The sequence below is a fragment of the Sorex araneus genome, chromosome 11, assembly GCF_027595985.1.
Source record: "Sorex araneus isolate mSorAra2 chromosome 11, mSorAra2.pri, whole genome shotgun sequence".
Lineage (NCBI taxonomy): Eukaryota > Metazoa > Chordata > Mammalia > Eulipotyphla > Soricidae > Sorex > Sorex araneus.
Genome location: NC_073312.1, coordinates 50204929 through 50226480, shown reverse-complemented (window position 1 = coordinate 50226480; position 21552 = coordinate 50204929). Strand labels below are relative to the sequence as shown.

General features: G+C 41.9%; 2 protein-coding genes and 1 pseudogene across 2 annotated transcripts; all 3 read left to right on the top strand.

Annotated features, from left to right (window-relative positions):
- LOC129399304 (voltage-dependent anion-selective channel protein 1-like) lies at window positions 1-4651 on the top strand (annotated as a pseudogene).
- A 4418-nt stretch (window positions 4652-9069) lies between these two features.
- On the top strand, window positions 9070-10353 carry LOC101549182 (interferon-induced protein with tetratricopeptide repeats 2-like). The gene has a single exon (XM_012932487.1). The coding sequence runs from the start codon at window positions 9199-9201 to the stop codon at window positions 10351-10353; it is 1155 nt and encodes a 384-aa protein (XP_012787941.1). The 5' UTR covers window positions 9070-9198.
- A 3861-nt stretch (window positions 10354-14214) lies between these two features.
- On the top strand, window positions 14215-16665 carry LOC101548916 (voltage-dependent anion-selective channel protein 1-like). Its single transcript, XM_055118673.1, is given in 4 exon segments — window positions 14215-14251; window positions 15247-15323; window positions 15574-15930; window positions 15932-16665. Coding segments are annotated over 4 exon segments (1002 nt in total). The 3' UTR covers window positions 16463-16665.
- The last annotated feature ends 4887 nt before the right edge of the window (window positions 16666-21552 follow it).

Here is a 21552-nt window from a genome sequence, read left to right as displayed (position 1 = left end):
ATGAATCTTCTAGATCAGTTGGCATTGCGTTCTCCAATGCCAAATACCAGTTACAAAGGTAAACCCGTTTCAGTGGACTGAAAGGACAAGTACATGTGGCAAGGAAAGGTTTACTTCACTTTGCATGAATAATTGCTCATTTGATATGGTACATACAGGAGAAATCACTGAGAGTTATGAGTAGAAGGTTAGACTGAAAGGTACAGAGACCTGAGTAAAGAACATTCATAACTTCAGTATACTAAAGTAAGCACCACACATGTATGTAAACATATCCTTCTGTGACTGTCATTAAAACCTTCCAAATACAGGATTCTGAAAGTAAAAGGGTGGGAAAGTTAGGAAAGACATTTATGGAACTACTGGGTGAGGTCCCAAAAAGCTAAAAAATATCCATCACTTTGGACTGAACATCTTTGTTTAAAATTTTGTGTGGGGGCAGAAATTTTACACATGGAAACACCGTAAAATATCCCTATCTCTCTGGCCTATGCAAAAGACAACAACAAGAAGCATGGCCCAGAGTGATGATACTTTTCTTTTCTGGTCAAGTAAATCCCTGAGCCTGACTGGGTGTGGTCCACTCTAAATTCAAATAAGAAGCAAGGGCTAGAGTGATTAAAATTTGGGAAGCAGGAAGGGGTTGGGCCATACCTATCACAACTCAGGGACTTACTAGGTGTCAAATTCTTGCTTTGGTTCTATTTGAAAGAATAACAGGGGACAAAGGAATAAATAGGGTTACTGGTTTTGCTTTTGAGACACCAGCATCCAGGTGAGTTCAAGACTTGATGAAAGTTTCTATCATAAGTCCTAAAGTCTGTGTCTGCTATATTGAGCACTATCTGTTGGTAGAAGAAAATTGCTATGAAGGCCAGGAAGACTGCATGGACTAAAACATGCTTTGTAGGTGGGTTGGCTCAACAGCACCACATAGACCCCAAAACATTGCTACGAGCAGCCCCTGAGCACTAAGTTAGGATTAGCCTCTGGACATTTCCAGATGTAGCCCTAGAAAGCAAAAAATTAAAGAGGGTCTGAGATTGCTGAAAGTCATGTTAATTCGACTATGTTCTACAACTTCAGAAAAAGGTAAACTTTGTATGAATGTGGTTGGAGAAGGGGGATTGCCTCATTACTGGTAATCTCCAACCCCATAGGACGCTGCCAAGAGGGAAAATGACTAAAATCCTTTATGTAAAACGGCGCACCTGTTTGGAAAGGCAATCAACAGCAGATGATTAAATGTAGCCAACATATGACCCAGCGATACCATTAGATATTTTAACAATTACATATAATCATATATGATTGTATGTTAATAATATATATTCAATCCAATTACATAAGGAGGTTCTTAGATTCAAAATTGCCCAAAAAGGATCTATCAACAAAAGAACAGATGCATATATAAGGCATACCCATAAGGAGGAATACAATATGACAATGACTTGTATGACTTGTCATCCTGTTGATCTTCGATGTGCTTGAGCGGGCGCCAGTAAGGTCTCCATTCATCCTTATTGCATGCTAGTGTAGCCCAATGGTATCTGCCTGCTCCAGGAACACGAGGAGCCTCAAACTGTTCATTTAGTGTTTTGAGAAGAAATCTGAACATCTCGTAAGTGGGCAGCCACATGGTCTTTTGATGTCCAGTGATATCCAGTCGGTAATAGCTCTAGTCCAGCGGAGCCGGGGATATCCTGTTAGCACTGAATCTCTTGGGCCTTGAGAACTGTACCTGGAGATTCTCAAGAGTACTCTGAGATGTTGGGGATGGTAGGCATCCACCCTAACTGCTCTCCTATCTTCTGGGTCCTGTTTTATTATGTTATTTATTGTAGGATGACAGTACTTTGTCCTCTCCCCCCTTGCCTTGAGTAGCTTGTCCCGGTTTTTCCCGGAGTTTAGGCTTACCCCAGTCTCACCCATCAAGGTGTTCCCAAATCTCTCCCAACCCTTTGTTTAGCTATAATCACTTCTCTATCTTCTCTTCCCCAAAACAGTTAATCCGAGGCTTTCCCTTAATCTGACTCTGCTAATTTGTAAGGTCAGACCTTCCTAGGATACTGAATTTATATTATATAAGTTAATATTGCCTTTCTCCTCTTCTTGTGCCTTTTGAATAATTTACTTTAAAGCAATGTCCTTTTTGTATGGACACGAGAAGACAATATTACGCTTTTGTAACTTGGGATTTAATTGGCCTCGAATATTATTCCCTCCCGGGCATCTGCTTTCTCCACTTAAGCCTCAGTTGCCCTCAGTTCCTAGCACCCCAAAAGCAGGGTCCCGACGTGGGACGGGACAGATCCAGGGCAAGTGGTGAGTTATGTGCTACCCTGGCATCAAGATGGGCCTGGCTAAAGTGCCTAACTCTTAACTATAAGTTAAGAGCTTGATCATAGACAAATGCTGTCATGATCCAAAAGTAATGATGAGACTAGGACCCTGCTAGGGATAGGAAACACTGACCTGGCCTGAGCACTGTAGTCTGAGATTGAGATGGTCCCAGGAGAGCAATTCTATAAGCTTTAATGCATCTCTTATTGTATCCATACAAAATGATTAATATTATGGATTCTTATATGTTTGCTGGCTGAGGAGAAGAGAAACACACTCATGGGACTCCGCCCTTGGGTGGATCCTCCTGCTGAAAGAGAATTAAGTCCTAGGAGAAGCATCCCCTAAGGGAAAGGACCTTGCCCTATTGATTGTGACCATACCTACGTGTACGCCCCAACCCCCTCATGCTGGGGAGATTTAACTAGGCTGTAAGAGTGGGATGGGGGGGCCAGATCCAGAGATCCAGAGAGAGACTGAGAGCCGGGAGAGAAGCAGGGAGAGAGAATGAAATAAACTGATCGAGCAACCAGTCTGGACTTCTTCCTTCCGTCGCCTACCCTTGACCAACAGCACACACAGCGGTTCCGGGGCACCGAACGCGGGAGGTGAGACAGAGCCGCCCGGAGAGCCCGCGAGTGCGTGCACCCCTCGGCGAGCCTTAGTTTTTTACAATTTATTATGGCTGTTAAGACATGTTGTCCTTTCCCCCAACCCCCTCCTTGTAGCCAGAGCCCTTTTAGGCCCATGAGCTCTGCTTTTGTCTCTAGCCTGCCAGACTGCTTTAGCTAGGGGAGAAGCCAAGGGAAAAGTCCTTTGGAGTCCAACCTCTGTTCCTCTCTCCTCCCACCACAGAGTGGGAAGCTCAAGAGTGACTTTTAAGTGTTTTGTGGTTTCTGTTACTCCCCAGATTACTGCATCGAATCAGGCAGCAGCCTGAAGCACTACTCACTATTAGAACTGAGCCTGGTTGGGAAGGCATGCTGGCACCATGCCCTTGTGTGAACTTACCCTTTATTGCCTGGGTGAACCATGGACTTGCTTTCTCCTGTCTGAATATGCATGTCCCCTTGGCTTAGAGATATAAACCCTACATTTTAAAACTCAGCTTGGTCGCCTAATTCTTTTATTTATTTATCTATTTATAGATTTTATTATTGAATCGCTCTGAGGTAGATCTTTACAAAACTGCTCATAGCCCCTGCAGCCCCCGCCGTAGTCGCGGCAGAGCCCGGGCCACCACCTCCGAGCAGAAGATGCTGTGCCTCCCACGTACGTCGATCTTGGCAAACCTGCCCGAGATATCTTCACCAAGGGCTATGGGTTTGGTTTAGTAAAGCTCCATTTGGAAACAAAATCTGAGAGCGGATTGGAATTTACAAGCTCAGGTTCCACCAGCACAGAGACCACCAAGGTGACAGGTAGCCTGAAAACCAAATACCGGTGGACCAAGTCTGGGCTCACGTTCACTGAGAAATGGAACATGGACAACACGCTAGTCACCGAGATCACCGTATAATACCAGTGCACACGTGGCCTGAAGCTGCCCTTTGAGTCATCCTTCTCTCCAAACACTGGGGAAGAAAAATGCTAAAATCCAGACAGGGTACAAACGGGAACACATCAACCTGGGCTGTGACATGGATTACGACATCACTGGGCCTTCCATCCGGGGCGCCCTCATGCTGGCCAAGGAGGGCTGGCTGGGGGGCTACCAGATGAACTTTGAGACTGCCAAGTCATGCGTGACCCAGAGCAACTTTGCGGCCTACTACAAGACTGATGAGTTCCAGTTTCACACGAACGTAAATGACGGGACAGAGTTTGGTGGCCCCATATACCAGAGGTGAACAAGAAATTGGAGATGGCCGTTAATCCCTCTTGGACCACAGGCAACAGCAACACTCACTTCAGCATAGCTGCCAAGTATAAGATCGACCCCTATGCCTGCTTGTCAGCTAAAGTGAACAATTCCAGTCTGATAGGCTCAAGATACACTCAGACCCTAAAGCCAGGTATCAAACTGACACTGTCGGCTCTGTTGGACAGCAAGAATGTCAACGCGGGTGGCCACAAGCTTGGTCTAGGACTGGAATTTCAAGCATAAATGAATACTGTACAGTCATTTAATTTTAAACTATTTTGCAACATAGCTACCTTCAGAATTTAGTGTACCTTTTAAATGTTGTCTGTCTGGGATGCAAGTATTGCTAAATATCATGTTAGACCTCCAGGTTCAAGATGATTCAGCTTAAAAGTGTTACTCTTTCAGAGGTACAGAAAAATCCAATTCCAAAAAAAGAAAAAGTCCTTTTAACTATAGACTTGGGGGCAGGGAGGAGAAAGTTGACAGCCCCTCTAGAGAGGTCAGGTTCCTTTTTTTTTAAATCTAGAAATGGCTGCAAGTGGGAGCTGAGCATACATAGACACTTGAAATGCTCATTGACTAAATGAATGAAATTGCGATTTCCTGAGAATTAAACCTTGGTTCCCTGGCCTAATCATGGAGAGGCTCAATCTGAAGTTCGATGGTGTGTACAGATTCATCTGAAAGGGACATTTTTACACAGATCTTCGTGACCCGCGTCCACCCCAGCCCATCACCTCCTTTACACCAAGGTAGTTGCAGGGTATGGTGACTGTTTCTTCTGTGCCATTTTGTTGTGGAGAAGGTGGATGTGATGAAGCCAGTAATTCAGGACTTATTTTCTTCTGACATTGTGGTTTTTTTCACCCTTGAGCCAGACTATGAAACAGCTTCAGAGAGCTCCAGCTGTCTGCTGGGAAGAGCTCTGTGACCAATCACACAGGGAGAACCCCGGGATTTCAACTGAATTCTTGGGTTGTATCTTTGACACTCGGTTTTGGTTTGGGTTTTTTTTTAGCATTTTAATGGGTACATTTTAGAGTCTTCCATTTTGTGTGGAATTAGATCCTCCCTTCAAATGCTGTAATTAACGTCACTTAAAAATAAAACTTGAATAAAATATTGAAAAAAAACTTCATAATTTGGTTTCAGTCAAACAGTGTTCCAAAGCCCATCCCTCCACCAGTGAACATTTCCCAGCACCAGTGTCCCCAGTTTCCCTCCTATCATGTCTCCTTCACCCTCAGCACCTCGTGGGATCCCTCAATTAATAATAATATAATAATAAACGAAAATAACAACAGAACATCTGTCTACTTAATGAAAATGAGTGGATTTGGTTCTTCCTTACCGTTTTCATTCTGAGTTTCATTTTAAATGTTAAAATCTCCATGACCAGGTTTCTGAGTCGAATTTTCCTCCAGGGCCCTCCTTAGTCATTGGAAATCTGCATATCCTCTGTGTGAAACAGCTATATCAAACTATGGTGGTGGGAAAAAGAAAGGAAAGGGACAAAAGACAGAAGTACAAGAGGAGAAATAGAAATTGAGAAGAGAAAACCAAGGATAACTGTACGTCTTAGAGCAAGAAAGAACACACTTTGTTGAGTTAACCTTCAATAATAGAAGGTTCAAAGAAATCTGCTTCTTTAGGAGTAAGAAATTGGTAATTCAGCATACAAAGATTTAGGTAGAAAATTAAAACATACCCCAAGGGGAGAACCCAGAGTGGTGATTCTTATGGGGGTGGGGGCGGGGAAGAAACATGAGGTACTAGAGGAAAAGGTAATGGATGAAAACAGATGGAATAAACTATAGCATGAAAGTGGTCAGTGGAGGGGTTACAAGTAGATAAAGTACAAGTAGATAAAGGTTCTTTTCCTCAATTCTTGATATAGAATGCACTCCTAATTGACTACTCCAAATATTGGAGATTTTGTTTTTGTTCTTCACTTTTTTAGTTTTTAGGTTAATCACTGTGATTTACTATACTGATGATAGAGGCTCCTTACACAACATTCCAACCCCAGACGCTCCACCAGAAAGTCTGTCTGCTTCCTTCTACCATTGTCTTAAGGGCCCTGCCAACACCCCACCCCCACTCCTGTCTCCCTGTCATGGTAAAATCAGTTCTTTTGGGGGGGCATAGAATCAGACATAGTTTAAGAGGGATCAGAAAAGAACTTAGTCTACAATGGGTTTCTCCAGACTATTTTAATTTTTGTGTTGGGGACCACACTCAGCAATGCTCTGAGGTTCCCCTGGATACTGTATTCACAAAAGATTCATGCCAGGCTCAGGGGACCAGAGAGAATGCCAGCAATTGAACCCCAGTCTGCCACTGCTATCACTTCATCCCTCTCCAGACTATTTTAACGTGACTCCAATTGTTTTTCTTTTGACATTAGAGGTGACTATCCCTGAACACAACAACAACCCCTGAACTCCAAGTGAGTCTCCCTGTTGTTGGAAAAACGACATGACTGTTTTGTTACACAGGATGCCATGACTGCTAAAGGAGTGAAGGAACCCTTTGATTTGCCTGACTAATCAGCGTTAAGATTTTTATGAGTATGATTGAGAGTTTTTGAAAACTGAAGAAAAAATCTGTCAGGGTAAATACCAACCTTTTGAAAAACAAAGCACAGACACCAGAATCTATCAGCTGGCTAGATAGTCATTAAACAACACTACTTGTTGTTCTATGTCCTATTCTAACCCTAGGAAAAATAAATGATCCTGTCAGACTTCAAAGATCTAAATGTGGTGGTTGTCTCCAGGACTTAGCTTTCTGTATTTAGTGTGGGGCAAAAATAGAATTTAAATCACTAAACAAGGAGTCCAAACCCATTCAAATGGGTAACCTTGGCAAGGGCATCTGAACACACAAACTTAGTTCCATTGTTTGGATGCAAATTGTTTCCCACAAATAAGTTCACTGGAAGTAAACTACTTTTCATAAATTTTATCTTGAACAAGATCTCCTATGGGTTTTATGAAACATACTGTTTACTGAAGTCCATCTCAGGTTTAAGGTCAAAGTCCTAGGCTGCTTTCATGTGGCAGCAATCATTTCAGAATATTTATAACAATGTCTTTGGGATGAATCATCACAAACATCAGTCTAAGTTTCCTTTTCTCTTCCTCATTTTCAACTTTCCTTTTCTATTCCCACTTCCCATTCATAAGTCAACTAACTCAGCAACAGATAAGAAGCAACACAGGATTCCCTTGCCACACCCACACCTTCCATTCCCCTTATATTGCCCCTTGGGCAGTAGATTCAAGCAGACTAGCAAGATTTCCGAAGAAGAAATCAGCCTGAAGCTAGTCTTCCAGAACAAGAGAAGCAATCCCCATCATGAGGTCAGTGAGACAGGAAGGTTCAGTAATCCTGATTTGGGAACACATTGTAAACAGCTCCTGGGGTGCAGTGAGATGTGTTGTCCTAGAGATGAAACATTTCTTTCTGAGGTTGGGCATTTTGTTTCTGTGGCTGTTTGTGGTGTGCAGATTCAGTTTTCTAGATTCTTCAGAGAGCGGAGCTGGGCACCAGGATCTGAGATGGGGGAGGCTTCACAGGAGTAGCCCGTGGGTGCTGATATACACCCAAGAGTAGTCTTTAAGGACTTTTCTGTTGTGGTCTTACTTAAACAGACAAGGAAGATGCTTTTTAAAAATTTATAATTCTTAAAGGAAACATTTCTTTATGTTTCTATAAAGCATGTATTATCAAAGATGGGATTGGTGCTCTAAATTTAATTCACGTTGAGGGGGTTATCTTCACCGTGCAATGTTTGATCACTTCAAATTGAAGAATAGCATGTATACATGGATAATTACTAGTTCTTATGTGAAAAATAAGCCTAAGTTCAGAATTTATTTTGATTGCTGTGGTAAGCTTCAGGAAAAAAAGACCTGAGTAAAAATAACGCATTACCTTGTGAACACCGCTAAAGACATGTTGAGGGACTGACATGGGTAGAGTGGGTCCTCGAAATTCTCCAGGCCTTAGGAAAGTAAGATCATGACTCAAGTATTTTGCAGGTTCATAACTGGGGAGAGCTTAAGGGAAGGAATCCATCTGCTCTTCTCCCTGGCCTTAGGTTCATTCCCTTGTCTCTGAAACGGACACAAAGCATTGAGGGGTGGTGGGTGGGGGCAGGGGAATCAGTTCTCAAGGGACATTTCCAATGATACTAGGCCTATTAGCTAGAAACTTTGATGTTTGATTTGCGGTACTTTGAATATTCCTAGGCTAGTCCCAACCCTGTGGGAATAATCTACTGTTGGAGCCTCGCACATTTTCATTATTATTATAGCAGTAATAACGATGTTCTTTCCTATAGTGGTGCACTGTCTCAGGGCTCTCTACTTCACACACTCTGTCTCAGGATCCTCCTAACAATAGCCCTCTCTGGCCAAATGGACCTTGCCGCTCACTGCACTCTCCCTTTCTCTCTCTCTCTCTCCTCCCTCTCTCTTAGTTGCGCTACTGCTCTGCTGCTTTGCTCTCTGCTCCCGCTCTCTCTCAGACGTTGGGCCCGTGGCCACCTACTCTCCCTCTCTGGCACTGGTAGCACTGATCCAACCTTTCTCTGCCTTTGATTCTACTCAACCCCTCAACAAATACCTGATAGCTGCTTTCCTTGCTCTCTTTAGTCTATGGATGAATTCTCTTCCCTTTGGAAAACCCTCTGATTTACCCAGAACAAAGGCTTGACTAGATATCTGGGCATCCCATGGCCATGCAGAGTTGACACTAACTTAACCTGGAATTTCATCATATGTTGCAAGCTTGGCAAGCACGTATCACAGTGACCATTTTTATTTTCTTCTAGTGAGGCCAACGGCTCTCTGGAACAAATCCTTCAACAGCTAAAATGTAATTTCACATGGAATTTACTTAAGGAAAAAGATATCCGAGAGGATCTGGAAGACAGAGTGTATGAGCAGATTGAATCTTCAAACTTCGAGTCCAAAGGCACAATGTACAACTTGTTGGCCTACATAAAACATTTACGTGGTCAGAACGAGGCTGCCCTGGAATGCTTACAGCAAGCTGAAGAGTCATTCCAGAAAGAGTACTCTGACCAAGCAGATGTCAGGAACCTGGTGACCTGGGGAAACTATGCCTGGGTCAATTATCACCTGGGCAAACTCGAAGAAGCTCAGGCTTATGCTGACAAGGTGAAACGGGTATGTGAGAAGTTTTCAAATCCTTTCAGTCTTGAGTGTCCTGAGCTGGACACTGAGGAAGGGTGGGCTCGGCTAAAGTGTGGCAACAGCCAGTTTGAAAGGGCCATAGTGTGCTTTGAGAAGGCTCTGGAAAGACACCCAGATGACCCGGAATTTGCCAGTGGACTGGCCATTGCGAGGCACCGTGCCAGTGACTGTCCAGCACCTGTGAATGTCTTGGATCTTCTGACCGAAGCCGTAGAACTGAATCCTAATAACAGGTATCTTAAATTGCTCCTGGCCCTGACACTTCAGAAGAAGAATAAAGCTGAAGGAGAGAACTTAGTTGAAGAATTTTTGGAGGAAGGCCCACATGAATCAGGTATGCTTCAACTAGCAGCCACATTTTATCAATATAGAGGAAAACTAGATAAAGCTATAAAGCTGTTTGAAAGAGCTTCAGAAATGTTGCCAAATAGTACTCGCCTACACAACATTATTGGGACTTGCTATAAAAATAAAGTCTTTCAAAGAGTTAAGAGAAATAATAAAATGTGTCAAGAAAGTAAAAGATCATTAAAGGACGAAGTAAAACAAGGTATATATCATTATAAGAAAGCTGATAACAACAGAAATCTCTCACATGTCAACATATGTATTGCTATGCTCCATGCAATAGCAGATGAGTACGATGAAGCAGAACATTACTTCCAACGAGAATTCAGCAAAAACCTTACTCCTTTACAGAAGCAACACCTCCATTTACGTTATGGCAACTTTCAGTCCTTTCAAATGAAGTGTGAAGAAAAGGCCATCCACCACTATATGGAGGGTGTAAAAATAAACCGTGAATCAAAGGAAAAAGAAAAGATGAAAAGCAAACTGCATAAAATTGCCCTATATCGGTGTAAGGAAAGTAGAATGGATTCTCAGACTTTGGAACTTTTGGAATTCCTTCAGCTATAGAATGGACAAATGCAGTTACCAATCACCAGCTCTGAGAATGTTATGGACAATGAAAGCCTTGGTCCATTAGCATCTTTATCTGAGAAATGATGATCTGGAATGCAGTATCTATGGGACAGTTGGAAGGAAGCTTAAACTCTTACTGTCAGTGGCATTCAAGTATTTGAGTAATTTGGCAAAGAGATGAACGAGAGACCCAGAGAAAGGAATGAAAGACTCAGATAAACTACTGGATTTGGATTATGGAGCCACTAATGGGCCAAGTATAAGCTTGGCTTTTGTTTGGGAGTGCTATAAGACACATTTTTTTGACAACTACACATTAATAAATCTTATAAAACTATATACAGATTAAGGAATATAGATAACAATATCTCTATAGCATCAACTTGTTAAGAAGACTAGATCTTAATTACTCCCACCTGTAAAAAAAAATCTAAATACATGCCCTTGCAAAGCTGTTATCACCACGTTGATAACTGTATCACAATATAGAAATATATAAAATCAACATTTAGGATATTCTTAAACTGTATAGTCTATGCAAAATTTATTTTAATGTATTTAAGTATAGGATAACTTTTTTGTTATTGCTTTCGGTGTTAACTCAGCAGTATTCAGGTAAGAGCTTGCTTATTCTTGGCTCTTTGCTCAGGGATCACTCTTTACAGTGCTTAGGGAACCATATGAAGTTTAGGGGATCAAATCTAGGTCTGCCACATATAAATAAAGCACCTTACCTGCTGTACTATCTTCTCTCTGGCCCAAGCAAAGATTAATTGTTTATGTGAATTTAAATATTATATAAAATTCAATATTAAAATCGATAAACAATGGCAGAACTTTCCTACAATGATACTTAGAACTACTGTAACAAAGTTTTCATGTTTTTTAATTAAAACTAACGCTGTGTAAAGATTGCACTCATCTGTGGAATATAAAATATCAGGGTAAAAGACTAATCCCCAAGAATAGTAGTATACAATAACAGGAGGTTGACTCCATAGCTTGGAACTTGGCCTGACATGCTGGGGGAAAGTCATACCAAAGGGAGAAGGGAACACCAAGTAAATTGTGAGTGGAGATCCCACGTGGTAAGTGAAATGCACTCTCAAAGTGGACTAGTGTCCGAACATGTAGGCCACTCACTACCCCTATTGCATACCACAACACCCAAAAGGAGAGAGAGAGAACAAATTGAAATTCCCTGCCACAGAGGCGGGGTGGGATGGGGGGATGGGAATGGTGGGTGGGAGGGATACTGGGTTCATTGGTCATGGAGAATGGACACTGGTGGAGGGATGGGCTCCCAAACACTGCATAAGGGAAAAACAAGCATGAAATGTTTGAATCTGTAACTGTACCCTCACTGTGACTCACTAATTAAAAAATTTAAAAAATTTAAAATTTTTTTTAAAAACTAACGCTGTGTGCACTTGTGATCATCAGTATGCATGCACAGATTCTTGGAAAATGGCATAGATTTGCAAGCTCCATGAAAGCCCTTTCACCTGCCATCATCCAGAGACTCAGAAATAAATCTCAAAAGGGATCTACAAGTGGCAGAATTTCTCCCACATCCCTCACAAGGCTGAGTCGACCCAGGGAAACCAGGAAGGGGGACAATGAGTGAGTCCCCCGAACCCATCCAAATAGAGCACCAGCAGCTGAAAACCTCCACATTCCACAACTGCCACTGTGCTCCCAGCTAGACTCTGCTTTGGTTTGGTGGTATAGTAGTGAGCATAGCTGCCTTCCAGCTAGATTCTGCTGCTCTGATGAGCCTCCTCCAGAAATGTCACCACGTGATCTCTCAAACTCTGTAACACAAAAAAACCAGAGAGCACAGCACATTAGATGGGATGCAATATAGAAGGCACCCAATCTTAATAAACAAAACTTAAACACAGAAGTCTTAATGTATAAGAACATCTTTGTAATCTTTTAGACAAGGACCCAAGGACTCCATGGTGAGATACTTACTTTTAAGGAACCATTTTTGGATCATCCTTTTAGCAAATTATCTATAACAAGCAATGTAAAATAATCATTGAGGGTCTGCCATGGGGACAGCTCAAGAAGTGGTTCAAAAATGGGAAATAATGGTGATGGGAAGTTGCAGTGGTCATAGACTAGTGTTGGAATATTGAATGTCTGTAACTAAACTAATGACTTAATAAAATTACTTTTTTTAAAAAAGGCATCGGTTTTATTTTAAAAAGTGATGTGATAGTACACAAAGGGGTGTTGAGGCACTTCTCAAATTTTGTTGTACTTTTAGTGTTATCAATGTTACACTTATTGATAAATGTAACATTAGCCTGGATATCAATTGACTCCATATAACTACATAGTCAGTGGTCAAACAATGCATTTCTCAAATTTTGTTGTACTTTTAGTCTTTCACTTATTGATAAATGTAACAATTGCCTGGATATCAATTGACTCCATATAACTACATAATCAGTGGTCTAACAATGAAAACTACTGAATATGCCAATCTTTTTTTCTACAGCCTTAAGCATTCAGGCATTCAACTTATACCTGTCACCTTCATCATGCACCCTTGGGTACATAAACACCAAACCCCACACTGCACATTGACAACTCACACTGGATGGGCATTTGCCCTTCTCTCTGTTCAATTCCTTACAACTTGTGCACCCATCCACATCCTGTCTTCTGACCTCCATCAGAGAAAAGGGACTTGTCACTGATTCCTTTTCCTCATCCTGGAGGTGATCTACATGCAGACTGAAGAGTTAAATAAGGAGTAACATTGACAAGAAGTCATGAATCTTCTGGGTCAGTTGGCCTTGCTTTCTCCAATGCCAACTACCAGTTACAAAGGTAAACCCGTTTCAGTGGACTGAAAGGACAAGTACATGTGGCAAGGGAAGGCTTACTTCACTTTGCATGAATAATTGATCATTAGATCTGTTACACACATGAGAAATCTCTGAGAGTTATGAGTCAAGGTTAGACTGAAAGGTACAGAGACCTGAGACCTGAGTAAAGAACATTAATAACTTCAGTACACTAAAGTAAGTACCACACATGTATGTAAATATATCCTTCTGTGGCTGTCATTAAAACCTTCCAAATACAGGAACCTGAAAGAAAAAGGGTGGGAAAGGTAGAAAACACATTTATGGAACTACTGGGTGAGGTCTCAAAAAACTAAAAAAAAAATCACTTTGGACTGAACATCTTTGTTTAAAATTTCGTCGGGGCAAGAAATTTTACACATGGAAACACCCTAAAATATCCGAATCCCTCTGGCCTATGCAAAACACAACAACAAGAAACATTGCCCAGAGTGATGATAGTTTTCTTTTCTGGTCAAGTGAATCCCTGGTCAAGTAATACCCAACCTGACTAGGTGTGGTCCCCTCCAAATTCGAAAAAGAAGGAAGGGCCAGAGTGATTAAAATTTGAGGAGCAGGAAGGAGTTGGGCCATACCTATCACAACTCAGAGACTAGCTAGTTATAAAATTCTTGCTTTGGTTGCATTTGAAAGAATAACAGGGGACAAAGGAATAAATAGGGTTACTCGTTTTGCTTTTGAGACACCAGCATCCAGGTGAGTTCAAGACTTGAAAGTTTCTATCATAAGTCCTAAAGTCTGTGTCTGCTGTATTGAGCACTATCTGTTGGTAGAACAAAAATTGCTATGAAGGCCAGGAAGACTCCATGCACTAAAAAAAGCTTTGTAGGTAGTTTGGCTCGACAGCACCACATGGTCCCCAAAACATTGCTACGAGCAGCCCCTGAGCACTAAGTTAGGATTAGCCTCTGGACATTGCAGATGTAGCCCTAGAAAGCAAAAAATTAAAGAGGGTCTGAGATTGCTGAAAGTCATGTTAATTCGACTATGTTCTACAACTTCAGAAAAAGGTAAACTTTGTATGAATGTGATTGGGAAGGGGGATTGCCTCATTACTGGTAATCTCCAACCCCATAGGACGCTGCCAAGAGGGAAAATGACTAAAATCCTTTATGTAAAACGGCGCACCTGTTTGGAAAGGCAATCAACAGCAGATGATTAAATGTAGCCAACATATGACCCAGCGATACCATTAGATATTTTAACAATTACATATAATCATATATGATTGTATGTTAATAATATATATTCAATCCAATTACATAAGGAGGTTCCTAGATTCAAAATTGCCCAAAAAGGATCTATCAACAAAAGAACAGATGCATATATAAGGCATACCCATAAGGAGGAATACAATATGACAATGACTTGTATCACTTGTCATCCCCTTGATCTTCAATGTGCTTGAGTGGGTTCCAGTAAGGTCTGCATTCATCCTTATCGCATATTAGTGTAGCCCAATGGTATCGGCTTGCTCCAGGAACACGAAGAGCCTCAAACTGTTCATTTAGTGTTTTGAGAAGAAATCTGACCATCTCATAAGTGGGCGGCCACATGTCTTTTGACATCCCGTGGTATCCAGTCGGTAACAGCTCTAGTCCAGCGGAGCTGGGGATATCCTGTTTGCACTGAATCTCGTAGGTCTTGAGACCTATACATGGAGATTCTCAAGAGTACCCTGAGATGTTGGGGGTGTTAGGCATCCACCCTAACTGCTCTCCTATCTTCTGACTCTTGTTTTATTATTTACTCTTGTTTTATTAACATAAGTTATTTATTATGACTGTTAAGAAATGTTGTCGCTTTTTGCCCCCTCCTTGTAGCAAGAGCCCTTTTAGGCCCATGAGCTCTGCTTTTTTCTCTAGACTGCCTAACTGCTTTAGCTAGGGGAGAAGCCAAGGGAAAAGTCCTCTGGAGTCCAACCTCTGTTCCTCTCTCCTCCCGCCACAGAGTGGGAAGCTCAAGAGTGACTTTTAAGTGTTTTATGGTTTCTGTTCCTCCCCAGCTTACTACATTTACTACATCGAATCAGGCAGCAGCCTGAAGCACTACTCACTATTAGAACTGAGCCTGGTTGGGAAGGTATAAGAGCCTGCTGGCACCATGCCCTTGTGTGAACTTACCCTTTGTTGCCTGGGTGAACCATGGTCTTGCTTTCTCCTGTCTGAATATGCATGTCCCCTTGGCTTAGAGATATAAACCCTACGTTTTAAAACTCAGCTTGGTCTCCTAAGTCTTTTATTTATTTATCTATTTAAAGATTTTATTATTGAACCGCTCTGAGGTAGATCTTCACAAAACTGTTCATAGCCCGCTGCAGCCCCCGCCGTAGTCGCGGCAGAGCCCGGGCCACCACCTCGGAGCAGAAGATGCTGTGCCTCCCACGTACGTCGATCTTGGCAAACCTGCCCGAGATTTCTTCACCAAGGGCTATGGGTTTGGTTTAATAAAGCTCCATTTGGAAACAAAATCTGAGAGCGGATTGGAATTTGCAAGCTCAGGTTCCACCAGCACAGAGACCACCAAGGTGACAGGCAGCCTGGAAACCAAGTACCGATGGACCAAGTCTGGGCTCACGTTCACTGAGAAATGGAACACGGACAACACGCTAGGCACCGAGATCACCGTAGAAGACCAGCGCACACGTGGCCTGAAGCTGCCCTTTGAGTCATCCTTCTCTCCAAACACTGGGGAAGAAAAATGCTAAAATCCAGACAGGGTACAAACGGGAACACATCAACCTGGGCTGTGACATGGATTATGACATCACTGGGCCTTCCATCCGGGGAGCCCTCATGCTGGCCAAGGAGGGCTGGCTGGGGGGCTACCAGATGAACTTTGAGACTGCCAAGTCATGCATGACCCAGAGCAACTTTGCGGTTGGCTACAAGACTGATGAGTTCCAGTTTCACACGAACGTAAATGACGGGACAGAGTTTGGTGGCCCCATATACCAGAAGGTGAACAAGAAGTTGGAGATGGCCGTTAATCTCGCTTGGACTGCAGGCAACAGCAACACTCACTTCAGCATAGCTGCCAAGTATAAGATCGACCCCGATGCCTGCTTGTCAGCTAAAGTGAACAATTCCAGTCTGATACGCTCAAGATACACTCAGACCCTAAAGCCAGGTATCAAACTGACACTGTCAGCTCTGCTGGACAGCAAGAATGTCAATGCGGGTGGCCACAAGCTTGGTCTAGGACTGGAATTTCAAGCATAAATGAATACTGTACAATCATTTAATTTTAAACTATTTTGCAACATAGCTACCTTCAGAATTTAGTGTACCTTTTAAATGTTGTCTGTCTGGGATGCAAGTATTGCTAAATATCATGTTAGACCTCCAGGTTCAAGATGATTCAGCTTACAAGTGTTACTCTTTCAGAGGTACAGAAAAATCCAATTCCAAAAAAAAAAAAAAAGTCCTTTTAACTGTAGACTTGGGGGCAGGGAGGAGAAAGTTGAAAGCCCCTCTAGAGATGTCAGGTTCCTTTTTTTTTAAATCTAGAAATGGCTGCAAGTGGGAGCTGAGCATACATAGACACTTGAAATGCTCATTGACTAAATGAATGAAATTGCGATTTCCTGAGAATTAAACCTTGGTTCCCTGGCCTAATCATGGAGAGGCTCAATCTGAAGTTCGATGGTGTGTACAGATTCATCTGAAAGGGACATTTTTACACAGATCTTCGTGACCCGCGTCCACCCCAGCCCATCACCTCCTTTACACCAAGGTAGTTGCAGGGTGTGGTGACTGTTTCTTCTGTGCCATTTTGGGATGGAGAAGGTAGATGTGATGAAGCCAATAATTCAGGACTTATTTTCTTCTGACATTGTGGTTTTTTTCACCCTTGAGCCAGACTATGAAACAGCTTCAGAGAGCTCCAGCTGTCTGCTGGGAAGAGCTCTGTGACCAATCACACAGGGAGAACCCCGGGATTTCAACTGAATTCTTGGGTTGTATCTTTGACACTCGGTTTTGGTTTGGGTTTTTTTTAGCATTTTAATGGGTACATTTTAGAGTCTTCCATTTTGTGTGGAATTAGATCCTCCCTTCAAATGCTGTAATTAAAATCACTTAAAAATAAAACTTGAATAAAATATTGGAAAAAAAAACTTCATAATTTGGTTTCAGTCAAACCGTGTTCCATCGCCCATGCAAATTGTTTCCCACAAATAAGTTCACTGGAAGTAAACTACTGGAAGTAAACGACTTTTCATAAATTTTATCTTGAACAAGATCTCCTATGGGTCTTATGAAACATATTGTTTGCTGAAGTCCATCCCAGGTTTAAGGTCAAAGTCCTAGGCTGCTTTCATGTGGCAGCAATCATTTCAGAATATTTATAACAATGTCTTTGGGATGAATCATCACAAATATCAGTCTAAGTTTCCTTTTCCTCCTCTTCATTTTCAAGTTTCATTTTCTATTCCTACTTCCCTTTCATAAGTGAACTAACTACTCAGAAACAGATAAGAAGCAACACTGGATTCACCTTGCCACACCCACACCTTCCATCTCCTTTATATTGCCCTTTGGGCAGTAGATTCAAGCAGACTAGCAAGATTTCCGAAGAAGAAATCAGCCTGAAACTAGTCTTCCAGAACAAGAGAAGCAATTGCCATCATGAGGTCAGTGAGACAGGAAGGTTCAGTAATCCTGATTTGGGAACACATTGTAAATAGCTTCTGGGATGCAGTGGAATGTGTTGTCTTATTGTTTGTAGAAGAAACGTTCCTTTATCAGTTCGAGTGTTTTGTTTCTGTGGCTGTTTGTGATGTGCAGATTCAGGTTTCTAGATTCTTCACAGAGTGGAGCTGGGCATCAGGATTTGAATGGGGGAAGCTTCACAGGAGTAGCCTGTGGTTGCTGATATAGAGTTACATCTAAAAGTACTCTTTTTTTGCCTTTTTTTTTTGGTCACACCCGACGATGCACAGGAGTTACACTTGGCTCTGCACTCAGGAATTACCCCTGGTGGTGCTCTGGAGACCATATGGGATGCTGGGATTCGAACTCGGGTTGGCCGCATGCAAGGCAAACGCCCTACCCGCTGTGCTATCACTCCAGCCCTGAGAGTACTCTGTATGGATTTTTCTGTTGTGGTTTTTTTTTAAACAGACAAAAAAGATGCTTTTAAAAAATTTAAAATTATTAAAAGAAGCCTTTCTTTTTAGCATGTATTATCAAACAGGGGATTGGTGCTTTAAATTTAAATCACGTTGAGGGGAGCTTTGCTCTGAAATATTGATCACTTCAAATTGGAAAACAGTTTTTATATGTGGATATTTAAAATTTTTTTATGTGAAAAATAATTGAATATATTTTGATTGCTATGGCAAGAGCTGGTGAGAATCAGATAATTCTATATATTCCAAAAGTAATGATTCAATCTCTCTTCTACGATGAACTGTCTAGTGTCTTGGAATGAGGAGAGTGTGCTTAGGATTGGTTAGGAAGTATACAGGAAAAGCTTTGCAGATAACACTTGGAGTCTATGGTGAGTGATAGTGGGTGGTACTTGAATAAATATATTTGTCAAAACTCAGCACTTATAATAAGTGCATTTATTTGTATGTAAAATAAAGCCTTAATAAACCTCAATTTTTAGAATGCATAGATACATGCTAAAAGTCAGCACCAGATAGAGCCTTGGGAAAAGGAGACCTGAGTGAAAATAATGCCTTACCCAACCAAACATTTCTAGAGACATGTTGAGGGACTAACTGTGTAAAGAAACGTGTCCTAGATTTTCTCTGGGCCTTAGAAAAGTAGTATCATGAATCAAATTTTTTCCAGGTTAATAACTGGGAAGGGCTTGAGGGAAGAAATCTGCTGCTGTTTACCTCAGGGTGCCCTTTTCCCTGATTTAGGTTCCTGGACATGAGTGATGTTAGCTGGGTCTGTGTGAATGGGTTGATCAGAGAACAAGACCTTGCCTGTCTAAGACCTTGAAATCCAACTTACCCAAAAGTGTTTGCTGTAGCCTATGTTTTCATGTGTCTGGAGCAATTGGGAATGTCAGAAGAAGGTTTTCTTAACTATGCTGAGACCTGAAATGCATTGAAAGCCATATCAACCCCTTTTACTGGAGGATGTGTGGATAGGAGTGGTTTGAATAATGCCTCTCATGCAGTGATTTTAAAAATATGCCAAATTAAGAGAGAATGAGTAGGGGAAGGAAGAGGAGGAGAAGGAGGAGTGGAGGAGGAGAAGGAGGAAGAGGAGTAGGAGGAGGAGGAAAAAAGGAGGAGAAGGAGGAGGAAGAGGAGGAGGAGGAGGAGGAGGAAAAAAGGGGGAGAAGGAGGAGGAAGAGGAGGAGGAGGAAGGGGAGGAGGAGAAGAAGGAGAAGGAGGAGGAGGAGAAGGAGAAGGAAGAGGAGGAGGAGGAGGAAGAGGAGAAGAAGAAGTATATTGTTTAACTCCTAGGCATTTATTAATTAGATTCTGTTATAAATGGTACTGTTTGCTTATAAGGAAATTTTCTCTTTCTGATACTTATTAACTCAAAGAACGTAGCTTGTTATTTTACTTTAATTCTCTGCCCCACGATTTTACTAAATTTTTTTCTTAAAGCGTCCTTACTGGTTTTGGTACCAGCCTGATACTGGCCCAGTAAAATGAGTTTGTATGTGTTCCATCCTATACTGTTATTTGGAAAACTTTAAGAAAGAATGTTATTAATTCTTTAATACTTTCTAGAGTTCACCACAAAACCTCTGGTCTAGACTTTTTTTTATAATATATGGGGTTTGGCCAATCTCTACCCTAGTAATTGATTTGTCCAGACTTCTTTTTGACTCAGTCTTAGTAGGGTGAATATTTATAACAATGTATCCACTTGTTCTAGTTTGCTCAACTTATTAGGGTATTAGTTTTGTAAAGTTATAAATAAATCTGCTCAGTGTCATTTGTTTAACTTAGCCTTAATGTTTATTTCCTCATGTTGGCTCTCTTACGTATACCTGTATACCTTTGTATAAGGTACATAGAATTACTAGGTTACACCTAGTTAGGAAATCCTAACTGAAGAGATAAAACATTAGCAATGTTGTGGTCTAGCCGAAGGACCAAGAAGAGAATAATAAGAACTTCCAAGACATAAAAAGAAGAAGGACTTAATGATAGTTCTGCTCCTCTCCCTGGCTTTAGGTTCATTCCCTTGTCTCTGAAACTGACACAAAGCATTCATTGAGGGGTGGTGGGTGGGGGCAGGGAAATCGGTTCTCAAGGGACTCAAGAGACATTTCCAGTGATACTAGGCCTACTAGCTAGAAAGTTTGATGTTTGACCTGTGGTACTTGGGATATTCCAGGTAATTCCCATCCCTGGGGGAGGAATCTACTGTTGGAGCCTCGCACATTTCCATTGTTATTATTGCAGCAATGATAACGATGTTCTTTTCTATAGCTGTGCGCTGTCTCAGGGCTCTCAAATCCACACACTCTGTCTCAGGATCCTCCTAACAAGGGCCCTCTCTGGCAGCCTAGACCTTGGCAGCTCACTGCACTCTCCCTTTCTCTCTCTCTCTCCCCCCTCTCTTTCTCACTTGCATCTCTGCTTCTCAGCTACTTTGCTTTCTGCTCCTGCTCTAGACGGTGGGACTCATGGCCACCTTCTCTCTCTTCCTGGCCTCTTTAGGATCATCTTGGTGTCCATGGGGCAGCAGAATCCCTTAGCTCACTGCTTTTCTCTCCCCACTACTTTGCTCCCTCTGGGGTACCTCCTGTTATACAAGTCAGAGCAAAGAATACTTACAGATGTGTGTACGCATGGGATGGGTGCATGTATTAATACTTACAGATATGTGAAGACGAGTATATGTAGACTAGTAGAGGTAGACTAACTTACCTTGAACACTTGTGTGTGCACCTTGCCAAGGCCTAGGCATGCACACAAGCATTCAAGTTCTCACTACTTTGGTCCCATTCCCAAGTTCCCACTATTTTGCCTAAAACGAAGCCTCTTCATTTTGCATGAGTCAGGAACTCACTCCAGTCCTGGGCTCCCCAAACAGGAAATTGAGCACAGGTATGACTGTGTTTAGTGTGGAGAAAATTCTAACACTTCTACCGAAATCCCAGAAAGCCACCAGCCTCATTCATCCACAACCTCACCACCGGCCCCTCCACCCACACAGTGTGAAGGAGCTTCTCTGTGAGTTTCTGTGCAGAGCATATCTCCTGAAAGAGAAAAGAAAAGCATCTTCTCTGTGCTTTTGGGAAATGTAGGTGAGTAGTAGGCAGTTTCCTAGAAGAAAAGTACCAATAAGGAGATCATAACTACAATTTATGACTCAATAATCCTGTG